The sequence below is a fragment of the Aspergillus flavus genome, chromosome 1, assembly GCF_009017415.1.
Source record: "Aspergillus flavus chromosome 1, complete sequence".
Lineage (NCBI taxonomy): Eukaryota > Fungi > Ascomycota > Eurotiomycetes > Eurotiales > Aspergillaceae > Aspergillus > Aspergillus flavus.
Genome location: NC_092406.1, coordinates 3,159,136 through 3,179,288, shown reverse-complemented (window position 1 = coordinate 3,179,288; position 20,153 = coordinate 3,159,136). Strand labels below are relative to the sequence as shown.

The window sequence follows — 20,153 nt, the reverse complement described above, 5'->3', positions numbered from 1 at the left end:
ACTACTAGGTATATACTTGAGAAATACTATGTAAGATCCTTCAATGGAGGGCTAAAGTTCCCCATTTGGGTATGTTTGCGAGACGGAAAACAAGTTGGAACACAAGCGAGACAGCCGTTGAAGCGGTGTTTCCGAAGTGGAGTCTATCCGGTCTACAATCGGTCGGCTGATAGGCAGTTGAGAATACGGTAGTGATACAGCGGGAAAGAGAAAGAAAGAAAGAGGATCCTGCCTCACATGATCATAGTAGGGCACTACGTAGAGAGGGTCTTGAAAAAAGGGGCGGGGAAGCAATTCCTACGACTAGTCGCCGTACTAGCACGAGTAAACAAGTCGAAAATTGAGAAATCAATCATACCAATTTAATTGTGATCATTTTTATGAGACAGGGACAGGAAACTTTGGGGCTAAGGGACGACTAAGACCATACCCCTGGGGGACGATTGTTATCCGTCACCGCGGCACCGGATCATGCATTCCGGTGGAGAAACACTTTAGTACGCCTTGGAAGTCTGTTTTCTGACTTCGTGTCTTTGCCACTAGGAGGTTTTTAATATTCCTAGATCGGACCGGGAGAGGCTAGCCTGGATCCCCTCCAATACATACGTACAAACCTTACTTGGGGTCGTCGTACTTTGAGTCCCCATTCTTGGTACCTTTTCCGGATTGACTTTTCCTGGCCCGAAGGGCCCGGCCGGCCATATCGCGACACAGCACACGGCATAATTGATCCTTCGTTCCGACTCCTACTGACTAGTACCGTTTGAGAATCTGGAAAATTTGCCACGGTCAAGGATTTTTGTACGTACGTACTTATCCTCCCTCCCTTCCAGGGCATGTGGGGAACAAATTACCTCGTTGCCATTCCAGCGCGGAAATCGTTGGAAACTAGTACATAGTAGTACTTCTTTTGCCATCTACTCGCAGGAGTGGAGTTTCTTATTTTATTTTATTTTTTTACCCCCATCAATCACCAAAACTGGAAGTACGACGAGGAAGTACTTTTTTTGGTTCCGAAAGTCTTCCCCGGAATTAGCTCGTGACGTCCCAGCAAATGAAACAAGGTACCGCTTCCATGAGCATTCTAATGACCCAGAACCATGTTTCACCTCGCACTAATGTAGACGTAAATCTACAAAGCGAACGGATTTATTGGTCCGGGGGTGGGCATCCGATTCCAGGCACAAAGCTGTGGATTTTCCCATACCTGCGCTGTACCTTTTCTGGTAGGTCAGTACCTTTGGGCTGGTAGTACTCCGTACTCCGTACATACTCGGTAGATGCTTAGTACGGGTACTAGAGTCCATATTTTGTTCCACTTGAAAATAGTGGTATTATTGTTGACGTCAATCGTAACACAAGTAGGTGTGGATTCAACAGAGTTTTTTTCTTTGGCCTCCTGAGGATTACGATGTATGCTCAGTGGACGGTATCCGCAGAAACAATGTTAAGGCAGGATTGGAAGAGAAAGGGGAAGTCCGAAGGAACAATCTCAAAACATTGAGGTGAGAACTAACTACAAGAACTTTACTCTGATGCGACCTTATACTCTACCGTGTTGTAAATTCAGCTCAGCCACTATGGATGGCTGCTGTCATGACATGTAAGCTGAGGGGCCTTCCACCATCTCTACTGAACAAGAACCACACACAATACCCGCCACAACCGCACTCGCATTTGCCTCGCTAATTTTACTACGTATTTGTAGAGCAGGTGGGCTGATTTCCCGCCTAACTTATCGTGAATAATACGACATTGAATGATTCTAGAAAGATTCGACACATGTAAGAGATACTGCAACACTAATAATATGGAGTAAATAATCATCGTGAAACATCGATCCACGTACACCCACCGGCCTGCTTCTATCAGAGGCCAATCAATTATTCTTGTGTTCGGTCGGAGATTAAGAAATTGAGCGGTGAAATGGTCACACTCTCTCTATCTGCTCTTTTTGTATTTCCTCTCCCTGACCTCCCTTAGTTTTTATTTCCTGCTAATTGTATTTATCTTTGACTATCATCTTGAGTCGTTTTGCTGGAGTGAAAGTGTTTAAAAAAAAAAAAAAATACTAGTACGAAAACTAAATCTGAACTTGTCTGACTTTCAGGGCATCCCGACGTCACGTCCCGACAGTCTGGAACAGAGCTGCGGCTTTACACAGTACAGAGTAGAATGATCCACAAAACAATATAACCTCCATCCAACAAGAATTCGGTGCCTTTTTGTTTTGGGAGCTTGCGATATGGAGCTTATCAGTGGTCTGTAATTGTGTTAATTAAGGGCAAAAAGAATTAACCAAGAAGGGTCTTCCCTGTACCGACCACAGCATGACAGGAGAATGATAGTTCTCTGACCAGGCTTGCACGTATGTAAGACTGTAAACTTGACCTCCCCTAAAAGGTTAACGCCATCATTTGAACGGCAGGAGAATAATGACCGGATAACTTCGCTATGACCTCTCAAGAGCAACTACAGAATGGCCTGACGCTGCGGTATTTTCTCTCTTGCCGTGGTAATGCCCATTATGATCGCGGGGCAACCCAAACCCCGCCTCAAGCCAGCAGACTCATACTCCGTAAGAGTCAGCAAGTAGATAATGAATTAGCCTTGCATGACGAGATGTATAGGTAAAGTAATGCACATACATGTCCGAGGTAATCCTATCCTATCCTCATATTCCACGAATGCTCGTTTCCTGTAGATGGCTGCCTACCAATCCATTATTGTGGCTGTGTACCGAGTAATCCGATCAGGTCATCGTTTATTACTCACCGTATATTTTGATTCTGATCCTGATGGGCCTTCTGCAAGGTCGACCACGTCCGCCGCCGCCAGTGATACGTTAAGGCTGATTGTATCAGAAATTTACCCGCCATTTCATTCCTGCCCAAGCTAATAGAACGTATTCCAACTGGTTGACCTATGATAAATGGTTGCCTGCAAGAATAAACTGCGGCAACAGGTAATAATGGTCCAGGATCTGGACAGATGCTGTCAAAATGTGCCCTGCATGGAGGTGTACCCAAGGAATCTGCACCTGCAAGCCCCTCCTTTTCTCCCTCCCTCTTGACCGCTTACTGCCGGTGATTTCACGATCCCTGATTGCCCCTCACCTCCACTTCATCGCAGAAGCAACTTGAAGTCATTCTTGCTGCAGGGCTTGCTCGTTGAGCTGCCAACAAACTCACCGACCCGACTGGCTTGACTTTCAAATGACTTTTGTTAGTCAGTGCCAACGTCTCAACTGGTGTCAACAGCCCAATAATCCCCGAGAATTAACAACGCCCAATGCCCATGGGCAGTAACACCCCGGACAAGTGAGGTTCACATGACTAGCATTGATGCATACATACATCGTTAGGTGCATCGCCATGACATCTCATCGGTTGTTCTGGTTTTTTTTTTTTTTTTTCTTTCCCTCCGGTCCGTCCGAATGGGCATCGACATAGACACGATGATAAACTAAGAGAGACACCATGTTTTCAATCGTCCTATCCTGCGTAACATACATTGATTTGAAGAGTGACGCGCCGACACCGCCAGATAATGTATCGTGACATCTTCGCATCACCCGCCAACACTAGCAACTAGGGGAACACTTCTGTCATTTTATTTGTTTTCGCAAAGGAATTGCTCCTAACCCTAATTCAAAACAATAATAAAAATCATTAAAAACAGATAGATAAGGTCATGAAAGCACTGGACTTCTAGCATATGGTACGTGAGTAAAAAGAAAGATCTAAACCCAAAAGAGAAATCATTTTAAACAGAGAAGAAAAAGGAATTTGGTACGTCACCGCATGAATGATCAAACGTATCGGAATCTCCGGGGAAGCACTGACATTGGCCTCGATGTGGCACCTGTTGGTTACTTTGAGAGAGAAAATACTCGTGACAGCCGGACTTGAGGAATATCAACTTGTTTGCTATCGATCAGCCTGTTTTACCCCATCGGGAAGTGTTCCCTGAGACCTATGAACCTCATTCACCGTCTAGGGCCTTTAGGTTGCATCCTCCCTCGTGGGAACTATGCGTAAGGGTGGTGTATGGGCTGTTGTGAACACAACGGCTACACTGGATCACCAGATTCAGTTTCAAGTTGACTTCCGGAATTTTCTTCCACAATCCCTATCCCCTAGGAACCCAATTGCTTGAGCTTCCCCCGATCGATTGGATAGCTGTCTGCCGAAGTACGATGACGTCGTAGCTGCTCCGTCTGTCAATCCTTCTGGGTGGTCCTATAGAACTTGATCTGAGTAGTAGCTATGGGTCCTGTCACGTCCAGTGAGAAGTCAAGAGATCACTTGCAGCATCCTTCCTTCTATCTTTTTTCTTTCCCTCTTCCTCACCCCCGTTTGGCTCGCGTGGCTCCAGATCGGGGAAGACACTAAGTCAGGCACTATGAGATCCACCACCTATGTGATAGGGACTATTTACCTTTTGCAGCTGTTACGTATCATAGAGGTATGTAGTATGTACGTACTGTATGAGGTACGCGGCCCTGGCCCGTACGGTATGGGACCTGTATCGGCGAACAGGATCTGCAATAGAATTCCAATCCCTTGGTCCTTAGTACATGTAGGCGGAAGGTACAAGTTCCCACCTCCGCCTTTCTTTTAGTGCCTGTACGGAGTACACTGGAGTATAACGGGGCGGATGGCTCTAACACCCGTGTTTTTTTAAATTTTTATTTTTGCATTGCATTTGGTTTTCTTCTTTTTTTCCGTTCTCGACCAACCTCTTGTCTATTTTTTTTTTTTTGAACCAAAATTAGTCCGCTTTATCATTATGATTGGAAGAGCCTACATAGGTGCCTTGGAAAGGAACAATGGAAGACCGTCGGGTATCAGTTATGGCCGTTGTTGCGATAGTCATGTTTAGTGTCGCGAAACCCCCAACAGACTGGCAACTGTACCCACTACATGCGGGTAATTCGCACTGAACAAGAATGACGTCAAAGATATTTGCCCAAAAGGTGCTGTCCCTTTCAATGGACAAGAAACAAACGGACGAAATTTTTTAGGTATTGTCGTTCATCTGGCCGACCAAAACCCAAAAAGAAGGGGAAAATAGAGTTTTGACTGCAGGGTAAATCGGCATCAAATTATATGCTGCAACACAGCTCAACTCCTCGCTTTTGACCCTTTCCTCGAAAGCCCACTCCTGCCCCAGGTACTGTCTTGTTATTATCATACACATAAGGGTAGAAAGTCTAATAAAACCGCCCATATAGCAGTACTTATGGAGAGCAACTAGGTTCCCCGGAAGATTTTCTTGCCCAACTATTACAGTCGGGGAGAATATCGAGGGGTTATGCTTACCTGCTCCCTCATGCCAGTGGGAAACCCAAGCAAATTCTATGACCGAAACAACCTTACGGCAGGAAATATCCGAGCTATTCAAATTAAACTGTAAATTTACCAAATCTTTCTTTGTTTTTCTCGTCCGGCTCTGTCTCTCTTAGTCTTTCTATCTCTCTTTTTCACTGAAGGAGGGGGGGCGGGAACTAAGGGAAGAAAGAGAATAAATTCCTTCTCTATGATTGTTTTATTCTCCTTTTTCTGACAGGGAGATCAACCTTAGATGAGCAGTAAACGTCAATCATCCTGTCTCCCGATCACCAACCCGTTGTCGGCCCACTTAGGGGACCAGGAAGCAATAGCGCCTTTCTCACCGTAAGGGTTGATTGTCGATTGCTCACTTCTCCCCTCCACCGTTACCAGTCTACAATTATCGGACCCACTCTCTTTCTGTTAATGATGGTAGTACTGAACCTGTGATTTTCATCCCTTCTCCTTCTGAGCTACCTCTTTTTTTCCTTTTCTGTTTGATTCTCTCTCTCTCTCTTTTTTTTTTTTTTTTTTTTTTTTTTAACTCGATCCCTTTTTGGAAGTCCCCCCTCAATGTCAGATCATTTTAGCCTCTCTTTCTTTTCCTTAGGAACTTTTGTTACTCTATCCTTTTCGTTTTCTTTTTCGACTTAATTTACCGAATCAAGACGTAGCACTTACCGCTTGCCTTGACTGAGTACACCGCATATTAGCTGTACTTGAAGTCAAGTCTCCTACTAGTATTCCTCCCCGTTCCGCCCGCCATTGTGCCTACCAAATGCTTGTCACTGAGCATAAGCTAATTTCCTGTTTGTAAGTCGGACTCGGTGGTGTGACTTGTATGTATTCTTTGTCCATCCCGGCGTCGCAGGTGATAGCTAGTATATCCCTGTTCGTGCGCAATTGAAAGAATTAGAATTAAAACGATACAAATATAAATCGTCGACCTTTGACCTATTTAGTTGAATTATCCAACATTAGCGTGGGCACTTGGCTGGGTTTTCTCGAATTCCGCTGTAGTGGATCAGAATACACACACAGAGAGAGAGAGGAAGGGTTTGGGACAATACAGCACCAATACACACATCATACGGAATGCATACGGGTCTTCCTCGATCTTAATTTTTATTCATCTAATTTATTTTTTCAATTTTTATTATTTTTTAATTCCTGAGGTGACCTAATTATTCGGGGGCGGGACAGGAGAAAGTGGGTAGGGGCTGTTAGATCTATCATCTCACTAAGTCGCACTAAACCAGACTTCTGGAAAGCTGATCATCCTTGCCTTATGGGACCTGATTAGCGCGCTTCTAGAGACTCTTTCTTTCACTTCCCCGGGCCCCGGGGCTCAGGTCCATGGGTCAATCTGTGGCGGCGGCTCTCAGCTGGGAGCAGCTGGGCCACTTTCTATTTCTCTGTCTCCCTTTTCTCTTTTTATTTTTATTTTATTTTTAATTTTTTCTCTATTCGCCCCCTCTTTTGGTAGTGGGAGGAATAATTTTCTATTACTGTAGCATGGTAACCCGACTCTAGTCGGAATTTGATCCTGCTGCGGCGCAGCCGTTGTTTGATTCGACGGGGAGGACTCTTAGGATGATTGTTATTGTCAATATTCCAATGGTATTATTATAATACCGCAGGCAATTACGGTGTACTTAGTTCTGTCAGGAAAAGAAACGAATACTTTGCGTACGATGATGAACCGGGCTACTTTTTCCTTTCTTGCTGGAACACCGTACAGAGTAAGCAAAATAGGTACCTAAAAGTACCTGACCTCCAATGAATCATTTCTCTGGAGTGATTGGTAACTTTCCGTTGACTATGTTTTGCTATTGGCTCCACTTCTTTCCAACAGGCACTGGGACTCCCTTGGTACGTCCCATTGTCGGGTCTGGTTGGTCCTGGTTTAGTTGGACGGCCCCGATCCATAATCTGCTTTCTGCCGGTTTATCTGCTGAAAACATCATGCCTTCTTAACCCCAAAAAAATAAAAATGAAAAAATTAAAACCGTAAATCATTAAAAAAAAATAAAAATAATAAAAAAAAATTCAAAAATCGAAAATCAAAAAAGATCCGTAAATAATAATTTACTTGTGGGTCCCTTTACTACTACTCAACTGTTTGCTGGACTGCATCGCGCACCAGGCTTCTCTCTTGTACAGCTGTAACCGAAATGGGTTCCATATTGTCATGATCGATGTACTGTAGTTTGATGCTTTTTAGTCTTTCGCCTGATCACATATCTCAGTTATCCACTTCAAATACTTCATTTATTCCACTTCCCGTCCAGGTCCCTCCTTTTATAATTTGTTTCCTTCCCTCTTCTCTCCTTCTTCCTTTCTAAGAGACATATCTTTTTCGTTTCCAATATAATTGGCTTCTGCTTCTGTTTCGGTCCTTGACCTTCCTTCTCAACTATCCTTCAATCCTCCGGACCTGAAGACAACTATAAACACTCCTCACTCTACCGTCCTTCCAACACCTGGCAACGCTATTGAATCCTTCTCACTGTTGCTTTTCACGTCGCTATTGTTTCGGAAGCTCCCATCTCTTCAATCTTCACTCCTCTCAACACCCCTTTTTGGTGTCCGTATATTGGTCCCCAATTAGGGTTCGCGCAATTATCGTCACAATTGTCGAAAAGCAATCTAGGTGGTATTCGGTCAGAACAACACTGAAATTAAATTGCGCCAGGGGCAAGATATGTTGAAGCCCCTTTAATTAAAAAAGCACGTCTCTACTACCGGTTTCAACGATCTTATCATCATTGCATTCCCTCCCTTCAGAACGAGCGGAGAATCTGGAACGGAGACACATTCCTCTCGGCCATATCTTCCGTCAATTGCTAGTCTATAGCAAGGAAGAGACTGATTAAATCCCTTTCCCTTTCCTCGCAAGGGCATTCAAACCCGGGAAAAGAGTTTCTACCGCCAAAATGTTTAAACGTCTTTCGGGTGGTCTACAGCGCCAGCATGGTGGTGGCGGTGGTGATTGGTCCGCCTTTCCTGTACGCCAACTTTTTGTGTTAGGTATGTCGATATTAGATTTTCGCCCAAGCTTCGAATCTGGATGTGAATTGTATCTTGTGCGGCAATGTCTTCTTGCTGCTTTCTTTCTTTCTTCTGGTTTTCTTTTATTATCAATTCATGATGTCTTTGACCCCGGGTGTATCACTGACAGCTTAACAAGCATGTTGCCGAATCTGCGAGCCAATTGCGTTTATGTCCATTTTTCCTTATGTCTATCACATGGTAGAATCATTCCACGTGACAGACAATGATCGCAAAATTGCTCTTTACGCAGGCATGATTACTTCTGCGTTTACATTCGCCGAGTTCTCTACGGGCATGTTCTGGGGGCGCATGAGCGACAAGGTTGGCAGAAAACCAGTCCTAATCATGGGATTGATCGGAACCGCTATCAGTATGATTGTGTTTGGCTTTGCTCCCAACCTACCCACTGCTATGATCGCCCGAGCTCTAGGAGGCCTGCTGAACGGAAACATCGGAGTGCTTCAGACGACCGTTGCGGAGATTGTCACGGTCAAGGAACACCAACCCCGGGCTTACTCGATCATGCCGTTTGTTTGGTGCTTAGGATCGATCATCGGACCCGCCATGGGCGGTGCGCTGGCGCAGCCGTGCGAAAACTATCCATGGTTATTTCAGCGCGGCACTATCCTCGAAAGTTTCCCGTTTCTGCTGCCCAACGTGGTCTGCGTTATTGTTCTACTGTTCGGCATTATGGTTGGCTTCCTGTTCTTGGAGGAGACCCATCCGGAGAAAAAGCACCGCCGGGACCTTGGTTTGGAGTTGGGCAACTGGCTCATCGGAAAATGCCGCAGATCTTCTGTGCAGCTGACTGAGGACACGGATATCAAGGTGGAACCCCAGGAAGCGGATTATCTCGACTACGATGTTCCCCCACCCGAGTACAAGAGCAATGAGTCCTCCCCACAGCTGTCACCGATGAAGGATTTGGATAACCTATCCGATGATGACGACATTGAAGGCCAGATGAAGAATGAGAAGTGTGGAACCCCTAAGGCTTTTACTAAACAAGTGATTTTCAACATCATTGCCTACGGTATCCTTGCATAGTAAGTAACACCCCCGAGCTTTTCCCGATCTCGTAGATCGAGGCCCGATGTTGATACTAACATTCCTTACAGCCACAGCGTCTCGTTTGATCAGCTGATGCCCGTTTTCCTAAGCACCCCCAAGTCCGACGAAGATACCGTATTGCCGTTTAAATTTACTGGAGGCCTCGGTCTGCCCACGAAGACAATCGGCTTCATGCTCGCGGTGCAGGGTGTCTACTCTATGATTGCCCAGCTCTGGCTGTTTCCATTCGTTGTCCGCCACTTTGGCACTTTGCGTACTTTCCGCTTCGTGCTCCTTGTCTGGCCTCCTCTTTACCTGTTGGTTCCATACCTCATTCTCCTTCCCGAAGCGCTTCAGACAACCGCGGTGTATGCTGCCTTGATCTGCAAGATCACCTTCCATGTTATCGCTTTTCCGTCAACCGCTATTTTGCTCGCCAACGCTGCTCCGTCCTCTAAAGTACTTGGGTCCATTAATGGTGCAGCTGCCTCGACGGCAAGTCTGAGCCGTGCTTTCGGCCCAACTATAACCGGCCTACTTCACTCCAAGGGTCTCGAGAGTGGATACTCTGTGCTGGCCTGGTGGGCCTGTGGCATTGTGTGCATAATTGGAGCCATCCAGAGCTTCTGGATGGAGGAGAGCGACTCGAAAACCGATTCCAAGCAAACCGAGCAGCATGAATGCAATGCAAGCGAGACCAACCTGCGGGGCTCGTACACTGCGGGCAAGGAGGACGCCACCGCAGAAGAAGTGCGGAGATTATTGTCCTCTGCACGGACTAGTGTTGACGATTCTGAAATGCTCAGTCTCGATTTGGCACAAACTCCCGCCAAGCATGAGCACGATTGAGTTGGCCATTTCGCATGACGTGACCTTAACACGACTCCGCATGACATTCGACATCATTCACCACGCCTCTTTTTTTCTGACATCATGCTTGATGGATTCAATTTCCCCTCTATTTACCTTTCCTCTCTTGCCTTTTTCTAACCATCTACTGTTGGTTCTATACACTTGTTTAACTTGCATTCTGGATTTTTGAGTATCTCATATGATGGTGGCTAGCTTTGATTTGGTTCTGTTCGTTTTCGTTTTGGTGTATTTCCTTCTGTGTTTACATCATGATTAAGTCTGGGTAAAGGCGCATTTCATAGACTGGATGCATCTTTAAAAGCATGGGTTGGCTATTTCCTTTTTCATCATCTTTTGAGCATTGTTGGGTTGGGCATGCGCTATTGCATCTGGGAGGCTTTTGTTATTACTATATATCCAACTCATATTGAGCGCAGAATCTACTTCCGGAGAACAAGGTGGACGAACAATCCACTGAATTCTCCTTGTTTGACTTGACTTAGTTTCTCTGGTCGTTCCTTCTCTGTGTTGTTCCCTGTAGATTCGTCGCTCGCAACGTTTGCGAATATCTTCATTTTTTGGCCCCGCTTTGAAATAGCCTGCATTGCCCCTCGTACTTTGGCACCTTACATAATCTTCGACGTTCCTCAACGCTGCACCTCGTCGGATAGCATTCCAATAGAGTAAAGATTATGCTGGGAGCATCCAGACCGGAGGTTAGCCTGGTCGGCTTCTTATCTCGATAGTTAATCAAATTTCGTTCTCGTGGTGGTTCTTCTGTTTGAGATTACTCAGACTCTCATTCTACAGCCAGCGGCTTATCTACCATTTTTTGCCTTCTTTTTCTATTAAAGGTGCCTACTCTATAATAAGTACTAGCCGTCAATGCCAGAGGAAATGTGCTAGCTTTGTTTCGGCAATTGAGTGATAACTCCAAGCGGGTGCACACATACTAGGTCCCTCTCACTCCGGATAATTTATCCTGATGATCTTATAGCTTCGTCCACAACTAGTATGACAGTGGATAGATCCATTAAGCGAATAGGCCATGCAGATGTATGTAAGAGGGATGTATACGCCAGGCTTGATTGAATCTATGGCTTAATTGATATCCCATGTAATCCCGGCGCATATCACACCGTTCTAATACCCTAAAGTGACCGGGATGGAGGGAACAGCAGGGGATGAGACCGGGAAACTATTCCTCAACCGGACAACCACGCCCATTGAGCTCGAGAGTAGTGGGAGCGGATGGGTATTGAGACGATCACCTGGAATCGTTGGATATTAAGATAATTATCATAGGTTAGTTAATTGTCTAGGAGGAACGGGTACTCATCTTGACTCCACTGCTCATGGAAACGCGTAATTAATTTATTCGGCTGGTGCTGACAAAACCATAGATGTGCCTTATCAGTAGCCAATAATCAATCTCGCCTCTGATAGCACAGAATCACGTGCAGTATCTAGTTACGGTATTGTCATTCACGGTCCGTGCTCCTGGTAGACTACCTCTTAGGGAATTGTTTCAGATACGGTCTACCGACTTGACTACAAACCCCTGGTGTGTTTCTATGTTCTAGAGCGAATCTAGACCTTGCATTGCTCTGATTTCAAGCAGTTACTTTGTCGATTGTGGGTGGCTCAGGCGATGTCGGCATATAGATTGATTTCTTCTTTAGTTCCATCCGACCCCAGCTTAACACGGTTCATACATTCTTACTAGTACCGAAGTAAGTGCAGCGTCTCCATTGCCAGCTCCACCGGTTTGGTTTATCTTGAAATCCATTTTTTTTTCTGGTTCTTTTTTTTTTTTTTCTGTTCAACTTTGTCTCCAATCAGTCGGACTATACGCGACTATTGAAACTGCGTGTGTGGTGACGGGCTACCACCGTCATGGGCTGCGACTGTCCTGCCCTCCAGACAGATACCGAACAGAACCTCAGGCCCTGACCATCATCTCGGAAACTAATAAAGCCCGCGGATCGCCGTTCAACTGAGGAGACAGTTTCCCGGCAATCATCTCCTAAGCCTCTGTGCAGACAAAAATCAGGACTGGCGAGAGAAGAGAAGTCGGCGCATGTTTTAACATGAATGCTGCTGCATCTCTGGGTTTACGGTGCACCTCCCCACTTGATTCGACCTTCCGCAGAACCCCAACAGCGAGACATGCTCGTGCGTTGGCGTTTCTTGTCGCCGTACCTTTCCCGCCATGCTGAACCCTACTTCCCCGGCTTCGCCGACCTCCATAGGGAGAAAACGACCACGCCCGCCTACTGAGCCTTCTTCAATTCACCCTGAGTCGCTGGCGCAATCTCATCAACATACACCGGCAAACGTTTCCTCCACCGCCTCAGCCTCGAATTCCTCCTCGTTCCGCAATGTGTCCGCCTGCAACCGTTGCCGCCTGCGCAAGAACCGCTGCGACCAACGGCTTCCTCGATGTCAGTCCTGCGAAAAAGCCGGCGTCCGATGTGTCGGATATGATCCCATCACCAAGAGGGAGATCCCCCGGAGCTACGTATACTTCCTGGAGGCTCGTGTGACATACCTGGAGAAGGTACTGATGGAACATCAAATCGACTATAAGGGAGCAGTAGCTTTTGATGAAGAAGAAGCGGTTAAGGTGGAGACTGGCCATGATCCTGCTCAAACAAAGATGGCTAGCTCGGACGCGCCTGCAGGTGCCGAAGTGCTGGCATCTGACGGGAGCGACAAATTAACGCGAATGAAAGGGGAGAAAGAAGGCTCGGTATCGAGAACAGACAAACATAATGAGAATGCGGAAGACGCGGAGAATAACGCGGATCCCGAAAAAGAAGATAATTGGAGGATAAATAATTTGGTGTCGAATATTGGCATGGTGTCGGTCCAAGGAACCTCTGATCCTCGGTATTTAGGATCAACCTCTGGCATTTCTTTTGCTCGGGTCGTGTTTGCTGCAGTGAAAAGCTCTGTCCCAGGAAATGCATCGGAGCGTGGTCCCATGCGCCCAAGTGAACGCCTACCCCATAGCGCTACTGGTACGGCTGGAAGTACGGGGCGTGATTCTTTCTTCGGTCTTCAAACGAGACCGATGATGAAATGCGCCGCCTTCCCAGAGCGGGAACTGGCCGAGAAGCTTTCCGGTCTGTATTTCGAACATGCCAATCCTCAGATACCCATCCTCCATCGCAATGATTTTATGGAACTACTTGATCGCACTTATGCAGTTGATGAAAAAAGCCGCTCTCCTCGCAGTCTTTACATGCTCAATATTGTGTTCGCTATTGGTGCTGGTATTATATTCGAGGATAAGCCAGGGGATGAGAAGGGAAGCGGACGCGAGCGTTCACCGTCCACATCGAAGAGGCCCCGGCTGTCAAATCATCAATATCAACCCGAGGAGTATCATGCGTCTGCAATCATTCATCTAGAGTCCTTCGTTGGTGCTCCTTCTACAAACGATGGTTTTGGAGCGTTGGAGGAGCTACAGGCAGTGCTTCTCCTCGCCAATTTTGCCCTGCTACGGCCCGTTGCTCCTGGACTATGGTATATTGTTGGCGTTGCCATGCGGTTGGCTGTTGACCTCGGCCTACATTACGAAGATGGAACAGGCATTGATACATTGGCGGATGAGAGTCTTAACCATCCGCAACGGAGAGCCGAAGATACGGACAAGCCGCGTATTGATACCCGTGAGCGAGGGCGTCGGGAATGGGTCCGTGATCTTCGCCGACGTTTGTGGTGGTGCGTCTATAGTTTCGACCGTCTGGTTAGTTGCTGTGTTGGCCGCCCTTTTGGGATCAGCGACCAGGCTATTAGCACAGAGTTTCCGTCCTTGTTGGAGGATCAATACATCACTAAGTCAGGGATCGTGGTGCCTCCAGAAGGCGCTCCGAGCTATAAACACGCAGCACACCATTACTTTAAGCTAAGGGTGCTCCAGTCCGAGATTCAAGATGTTCTACAACATCAGCAATCGCGGTTTGCGAAGCATAAGGTGCCTTATGCGGCACGGAGATTTACACGATCCGATCTTATATCCCCTTTCCTACAGGGCTTTGACTCGTTCCGCTCCTGGCGCAAGGATATCCATCGGCGATTGATTGAATGGCAACAGACTGCTCCAACGAAGCGAGATACAGGCGTGCAATTCTCAGTGGAGTTTCTCGAATTGAACTATTGGCAAGCTGTTATCATGCTGTACCAACAAAGTCTCACTGTTCCCGCCGAGTTAGCAGATGAAGTTACACCCGCTGAAGATGTCTCTAGTCCTTCTTTCTCTAATGTAGATGAAGCCGACGATGAAGACGATATCTATTATAAGGTGGCCGAGGCAGGACAAAAGGTTATTCGAATATACCGTCAAATGCACCGTGTGCGCTTGGTGAATTACACGTATCTCGCTACACACCACATCTTCATGGCGGGCATCTCGTTTCTATACGCAATCTGGCATTCGCCCGTGGTTAGAAGTCGCTTGGTTTGTGTCCCACGCTTATGGAAAATATTATAAAAGCTAATTGTACCATAGACACTAGACGAAGTGGACTTCACAGTACTTGCTGCCACGTCTGTCCTGGGAGATTTAGTGCACAAATGCCCGCCCGCAGAAGCGTGCCGCGATGCTTTTGAGCGGATGAGTAAAGCCACGGTGCAGATGTCTTTATCTACCACTGGATTTGGATCGCAAGTCGACTTGACTCGGTTCCAAGCAAATGCCATTATAACTCAGAACGCCAGCGCAATGTATGCTGGTCGAAATAGACAGAATGGTCGCTATACAATGGATCAACGACAGAGGCCTCCCCTCGGCCAATCTAGACGGCAAACCCAGACGCGGTCGACACGACCAATTCCGAGGTTTGATATGAATCTTGGTGATCTTTTCAACGATAATTCTGTCCCTGAGCGGCATGGCACAAGGCGATCAATGCAATCTTACTCAAGCCGACCGGAATTCTCTGACGTCTCCAGCTCTACTTTCGCCTCGGAGCGACCAAACCGACCTCAGCGAACACCATCTATGGAGTACTATGGGAACTACGAGAGCCCCGTATCTCCACAGACACAGCAACAGTACGTCTATGGTAACTCTCCACAGCATAGTGGGTCACCTAGCAGCGTTACTGCCAATCCTAGCCATCATCAGTTCCAACCAACAGACCAGGAGATATCATCAACCGGAATTAGCCTGGATTTCTTGGACTTCGATGTAGCCGGTACAGAGGGTCAAGTCCCTCTAGGGTCTGACGAGAACCCCGACTATGATTTACAGGCGGTACCCTCATTAGGGCACGGGGCTGGGCATAGTGTTGGAATCGACTTGGGTTTTGGCATGGCAGTCGACTTTCAACACGACTGGAGTGAGAATGCCAATTATGATCTTCTTGAAGGATACTTCTTTGGGGGTTCAGGAGCCGGTCCATCCGCAGATGGCTAAAGGTAGCATTGTTGGTCTGTGTACTTGTTCAAATTCCACAGTTTGTTTGTTTATTTTTAGTCATTTTCCCTTGTCACTGATCGCCAAATCGCCCGGCCGCGGAATGGAAATGATCTTACGAGGCAGATCCTCTTTGTTATGTCCTGGATTTTGGTTGGATCATGGATATATGTGTTGATGCCGTATATAGTTTTTTCTTTGTTTTTCTTTTCTTTTTTTTTATTCTTCTTTTCTGAATTAGCTGCATCTTTCTTCTTGGATATCCTGTCTGCCAAGGCCCAATGAGCGTGAAGAAATACCAAATAATTTCCGAATAAATATGGAACTGCCGTAGGTAGAGATTAAGCCTGTCAGGGCCAGAGACGAGGCCATAAAATATTGGGCAGCAACGAACTATCTCCAAAAAGAGTTTCGGCGATTGAGTTGTTGCTCTGCGGGACAACCAACGCTAAACCCCAAACAATTCAATCAATCAAACTATGCAATTTCACTTCACCAACTTGACAACTGGACCTCCGATTTTGCTTCCTTCGCCAGCGCATGCCATCGGGTCCTTGAATGGCAACTATATATATGAGCGTTCTCTTTCCGGGTTCTATATATACTTGAGAGTTCCTGAGGAGAAGCCATAGTCAGTTTGCTCTTCGTGATCTTCAAGATCTATTGACGCTTTGGCCATGCGAACTGACCTATTTTAGTTCCTGCTAGATCAGCTGCACCCTCTCTTGATCTCAGATCTCTCCCCTTGTCGGTGCTTGTCATCTGTCCTTCTCGTGTACATACAATTTTGGCCAGTAGTTCTTGCTTACTTTCTGCGGTCTTCCCCGCAACGATCTTGTGTTTTTCCCGTTTTTCGGGTGCCTGAATCGGGAAGATCATGTCCGTCTATCGAGAACGATAAGGAAAAAGTTCGCCGTACTCCGCCTCCGCTGCTAAACAAACAATCGATGAGGACATACAACACGGAGTCCCAAAGTCAGATGCTGGGTCGGAACGACTAATCAGAGATTTGGTGGTATACAATTTACGGGCAGTTTCTTCGGTTGCTTAGAGGGTTCTGCTCACGAGCTGAGTTTAATCGAGAAAGGGAGAAATCACTTCACTGTTCATTTTTGTCTCCCACCTTGCCCGTGTCATTCCCTCGATAGATCGGCCCTTCTTCGCTCTCTACTGCCTTAAACGTCCATACGCCAATTCGCTGTTTCTTGATCGATCCGAACCCCGCTGTCCCGACGTTGCTTGATGTGTCAGGATATGTACAAAAGGATTAAATCTTGGTGCGAACTTCGTGATCTACCTTCCTTTGACAATACAACCATACGAGGCGCCCGGCAAGCTGGCAATCTTTCAAGATGGTAAAGGCGGACGTCCGGAGGGATTATTATGCAGACTTAGGTCTTGCGCCCAATGCGGACGCTGAAGATATCAAGAAGCAGTTTAGGAAACTAGGTAAGTGGAAGACCGTCGATTGGTTGCTTGGGTTGTTATTGATTTGTTAGCTCTTAAATACCATCCGGACCGAAATCCTGGCAAAGAGGTGGAATTCATTGCCAAGTTCCAAGCCATTCAAGCTGCAAATGAGATTCTCAGCGATCCTCAACAACGGTTGAGGTACGACACGGACCGCTTACGTGCTGGGTACGGAAAGTACTATGGACCACCTAAGTCCAACTCCCCTCGAAAAGCTCCCACCAAGAACTATCCTTCGTCGCCTTCAGCAAAACCTCAAACTGCGAAACCATCGTTCTCGTCGCGACCGCAGTCATTCCACAGCGGTCCTTCTTCTGGCGCCCAAAGATATGCAAGCTACGCGCGGGCAGCCCCCAAACAACCGTGGGAGAAGATGCAGGATGAAGGACAGACACGGGCTGATGCATATCGCGGGTTTCAAGACATGAAGGGGAACCACACGTCTGGTTGGTCCCAGTTTGACCCTCGCACAGGGCGCTCAGGGTACTCAGGTGCTATGCCCCGAACCAATGCCTCTTCTGCGGGTCAATCGACAAGGCCCAAATCTGCGTACGAGTATTTCAAGACATCTCCCAAGTCAGCTGGTTCAGAGTCCACCCGTGCGCATTCTACAAAAAAGAAGCAAGGGTTTGCCCCGCGGTCTGCTGGTGGGGATGAGCCTATGGCCCCGAACACTTCTTCTTATTCGAATGTTCCTCGGAATGAACGGCCTCAGATGAGAGATTTCTTTGGTCCTGCTCCCTCCCCAACAGCTAGAAAGGCTGCTGCAGGTTTCCAGAACCGTGAGGAAAATTCAAGTACGCCGGAAGTTGAGCGAACAGGTAGCAAGTACGCTGGTACTGGAGGAGAAAGAACCTTCTTCTCGAGTGCCTGGCTCGGGCGCTCTGCAAGTATGCGTGAATCACCCGGAAGTCCTAAGCCTCATGCGCGAACAAACCCACCTAGCCCGACTCCCCCAGAATCTGGCAGGCATCGAAGCGCAAGCCCCAAATTCAAAACTGACCATAATCGGAACTATTCCTCTACAAGTTCAAGCGACACCGACGAGGACGTCGACCCGGAGCACAAGCCCAAGGCGGTTCCCAAGAGCAGGCTTCGGGCTCACCAGAGATTTGCTAACTTTTACACTCAGCAAAAATTTAACTCCAGAACTGGTGAGTACTTTTAGTCCATGCAGACAGATCCGTATCTCAATCATATAGGAAGAGGGCTCAAGATTCAACTACTAACGGAACGAGTAATTAGGACATGATTCTGAGAGCACCTCTTCAGCCCGAAACATGTTTGGAGCTAAAACCGATGATCCATTCGTACAGTAAGGCTATTCATTAGTACCTGATTGGCGCAAGGTCTGGAGCTAACATTTCGTCCCTCGCCTGCGTAGATCGCAATCTCCTAGATTTCGAGACGTTCCGCCAAATGGGACCTTCAACAGTAGGAGTCATGACGACCTGCGGAAGCCATTTTCAGCAACTAGTTGGAACACCACTGACTTCTTTACTCCATCATCTTCGGATAAAGAACAGCCCCAACCAAAGCAAGGTTCATCTAGTCGCGGGCGGACCGCTACTAGGAACAGCCCTGGTCGAGCAAGCCACTCTGCAAGTACATCTAATCCTGATCCTTCCCGGTCTGGCTCAACGTTTCAGCAACAACCTACTGCATTTGCTGAGGGCAAGTTTTCTGCGGATGACTGGGCGGATAAGTTCAAGGACCTACTATGGGCCATGCCGAAGGACGGCGGGCATCAGCAACAGCAACAGCCCGGGAATACCCAGCGTCCACGGAGTCCCCGTAAACATACTCGGTCCGCTACTAAAACACGAGTCGCGCCCCAAGCTGCTAGTGTTGCGACTGAGGCTGAGGAAGCAAAGGCAACAGTCGGTGGTGACCATGACAAGCAAGACTCGGCTGGAACAGGAGAGGAAGATGGAGAAGCTATGGATCTAGACGACGACTCCCCTGCAAAGAATACGACGGTGGAGTCAGATAAAGCAGCCAAAAGCAAAGAGGTGCCTCCGTCAAAACCCACTCCGCCTTCAAGTGGTAACGGAGGAAAGGGAGAGGATACGAAGCCCACAAGTCCCCACTTTGACCTCAAGAATCTGGGTAAGACAGCACCATTCACAAGCACTACGGATGGTGGCATCGAAGATCTACAAGACATCCATTCGAGCTTGCCATTTGAATCCCGCGCCAAATCCCAAAGGACATCGGTGCGCGATATACGCCCCCGAGAGCTTATTTGCCCAAACCCACCGAAACGACCGCGACCACCACAAGCGGTGCCAATCAGCGCTGGCTCCCAACAGCTGGGGCTGCCTCGGATAGCATGGGACAGGTATGTGGCAGAGATGAATACTTACATGCGCGAATGGAATAACTTTAATCGACGCATGCTCCATCATTTCAATGCACGTCAGGAGGCCATCGAGACTGGAATGGCAGCAAACTGGATAAGTGCCGTTGGTGATTCGACGCGCTTAAAGATCAACGGCCAGGATGAGGACACCGATGACAAAGGGGGCGATGGTAATGATAGTGACGAGGAGATGGTGCCGGGTGGCAAGGGCGGCTACAGCGCATATCTACGCGGATTAGATGAAGACGCCAAAGTACTGAAGCATTGGGAAGTAGCACGGGAGTTGCATCGGGAGTGTATACTGAAACTGGGGCAGACGCGGGAGTGGATTCTGAATGGAGGGAAAGTCATCTGAAGCATATAAGGCTGGAGTTCGATCTAATTTCTGGGTTTCTTGGTTCTTCTCTCTTGCATAGGAGGGGCGTTGGTGCATTGGGATTGTTCCAGTTCGTGTGATATTAGAGGGGATGGGGACATTCGTATCGTTGTATTATATCTCGTACGTCCGGCGCATTGTGGACTTGTGAGAAGCGGCTCATTTAACAGGAGCATATACTATCCAAGTACAGTTCGACAAGGTTATCTATCAAAGTCGTAATGGATGGAT

General features: G+C 47.4%; 4 protein-coding genes across 4 annotated transcripts; all 4 read left to right on the top strand.

Moving 5' to 3' along the window:
- Nucleotides 1–2,454: 2,454 nt before the first annotated feature.
- F9C07_1177 (uncharacterized protein) lies at nucleotides 2,455–3,090 on the top strand (the record flags this gene model as incomplete). Its single annotated transcript, XM_071507681.1, has 2 exons — nucleotides 2,455–2,578; nucleotides 2,966–3,090. 2 exons carry the CDS (start codon nucleotides 2,455–2,457, stop codon nucleotides 3,088–3,090), a joined length of 249 nt encoding a protein of 82 aa, XP_071365784.1.
- A 5,201-nt stretch (nucleotides 3,091–8,291) lies between these two features.
- On the top strand, nucleotides 8,292–10,840 carry F9C07_2279470 (major facilitator superfamily domain-containing protein). The gene is made up of 2 exons (XM_071510372.1): nucleotides 8,292–9,433; nucleotides 9,506–10,840. The coding sequence occupies exons 1-2, from the start codon at nucleotides 8,556–8,558 to the stop codon at nucleotides 10,284–10,286; spliced, it is 1,659 nt and encodes a 552-aa protein (XP_071365783.1). The 5' UTR covers nucleotides 8,292–8,555; the 3' UTR covers nucleotides 10,287–10,840.
- A 1,661-nt stretch (nucleotides 10,841–12,501) lies between these two features.
- Nucleotides 12,502–15,714, top strand: F9C07_1174 (putative C6 transcription factor; the record flags this gene model as incomplete). Its single annotated transcript, XM_041288375.1, has 2 exons — nucleotides 12,502–14,754; nucleotides 14,806–15,714. 2 exons carry the CDS (start codon nucleotides 12,502–12,504, stop codon nucleotides 15,712–15,714), a joined length of 3,162 nt encoding a protein of 1,053 aa, XP_041140790.1.
- Nucleotides 15,715–17,066: 1,352 nt separating this feature from the next.
- F9C07_1173 (DnaJ domain protein) lies at nucleotides 17,067–19,901 on the top strand (the record flags this gene model as incomplete). The annotated part of the gene is made up of 4 exons (XM_041288377.1): nucleotides 17,067–17,163; nucleotides 17,214–18,338; nucleotides 18,430–18,499; nucleotides 18,569–19,901. 4 exons carry the CDS (start codon nucleotides 17,067–17,069, stop codon nucleotides 19,899–19,901), a joined length of 2,625 nt encoding a protein of 874 aa, XP_041140791.1.
- Between the last annotated feature and the right edge of the window lie 252 nt (nucleotides 19,902–20,153).

Bases quoted from the DNA above. Each gene is read 5' to 3' on its own strand.
- F9C07_2279470 (XM_071510372.1), top strand. From the start codon at position 8,556: ATGTCCATTTTTCCTTATGTCTATCACATGGTAGAATCATTCCACGTG. The intron at 9,434-9,505 runs GTAAGTAACACC...CATTCCTTACAG, and splicing joins GCCTACGGTATCCTTGCATA to CCACAGCGTCTCGTTTGATC.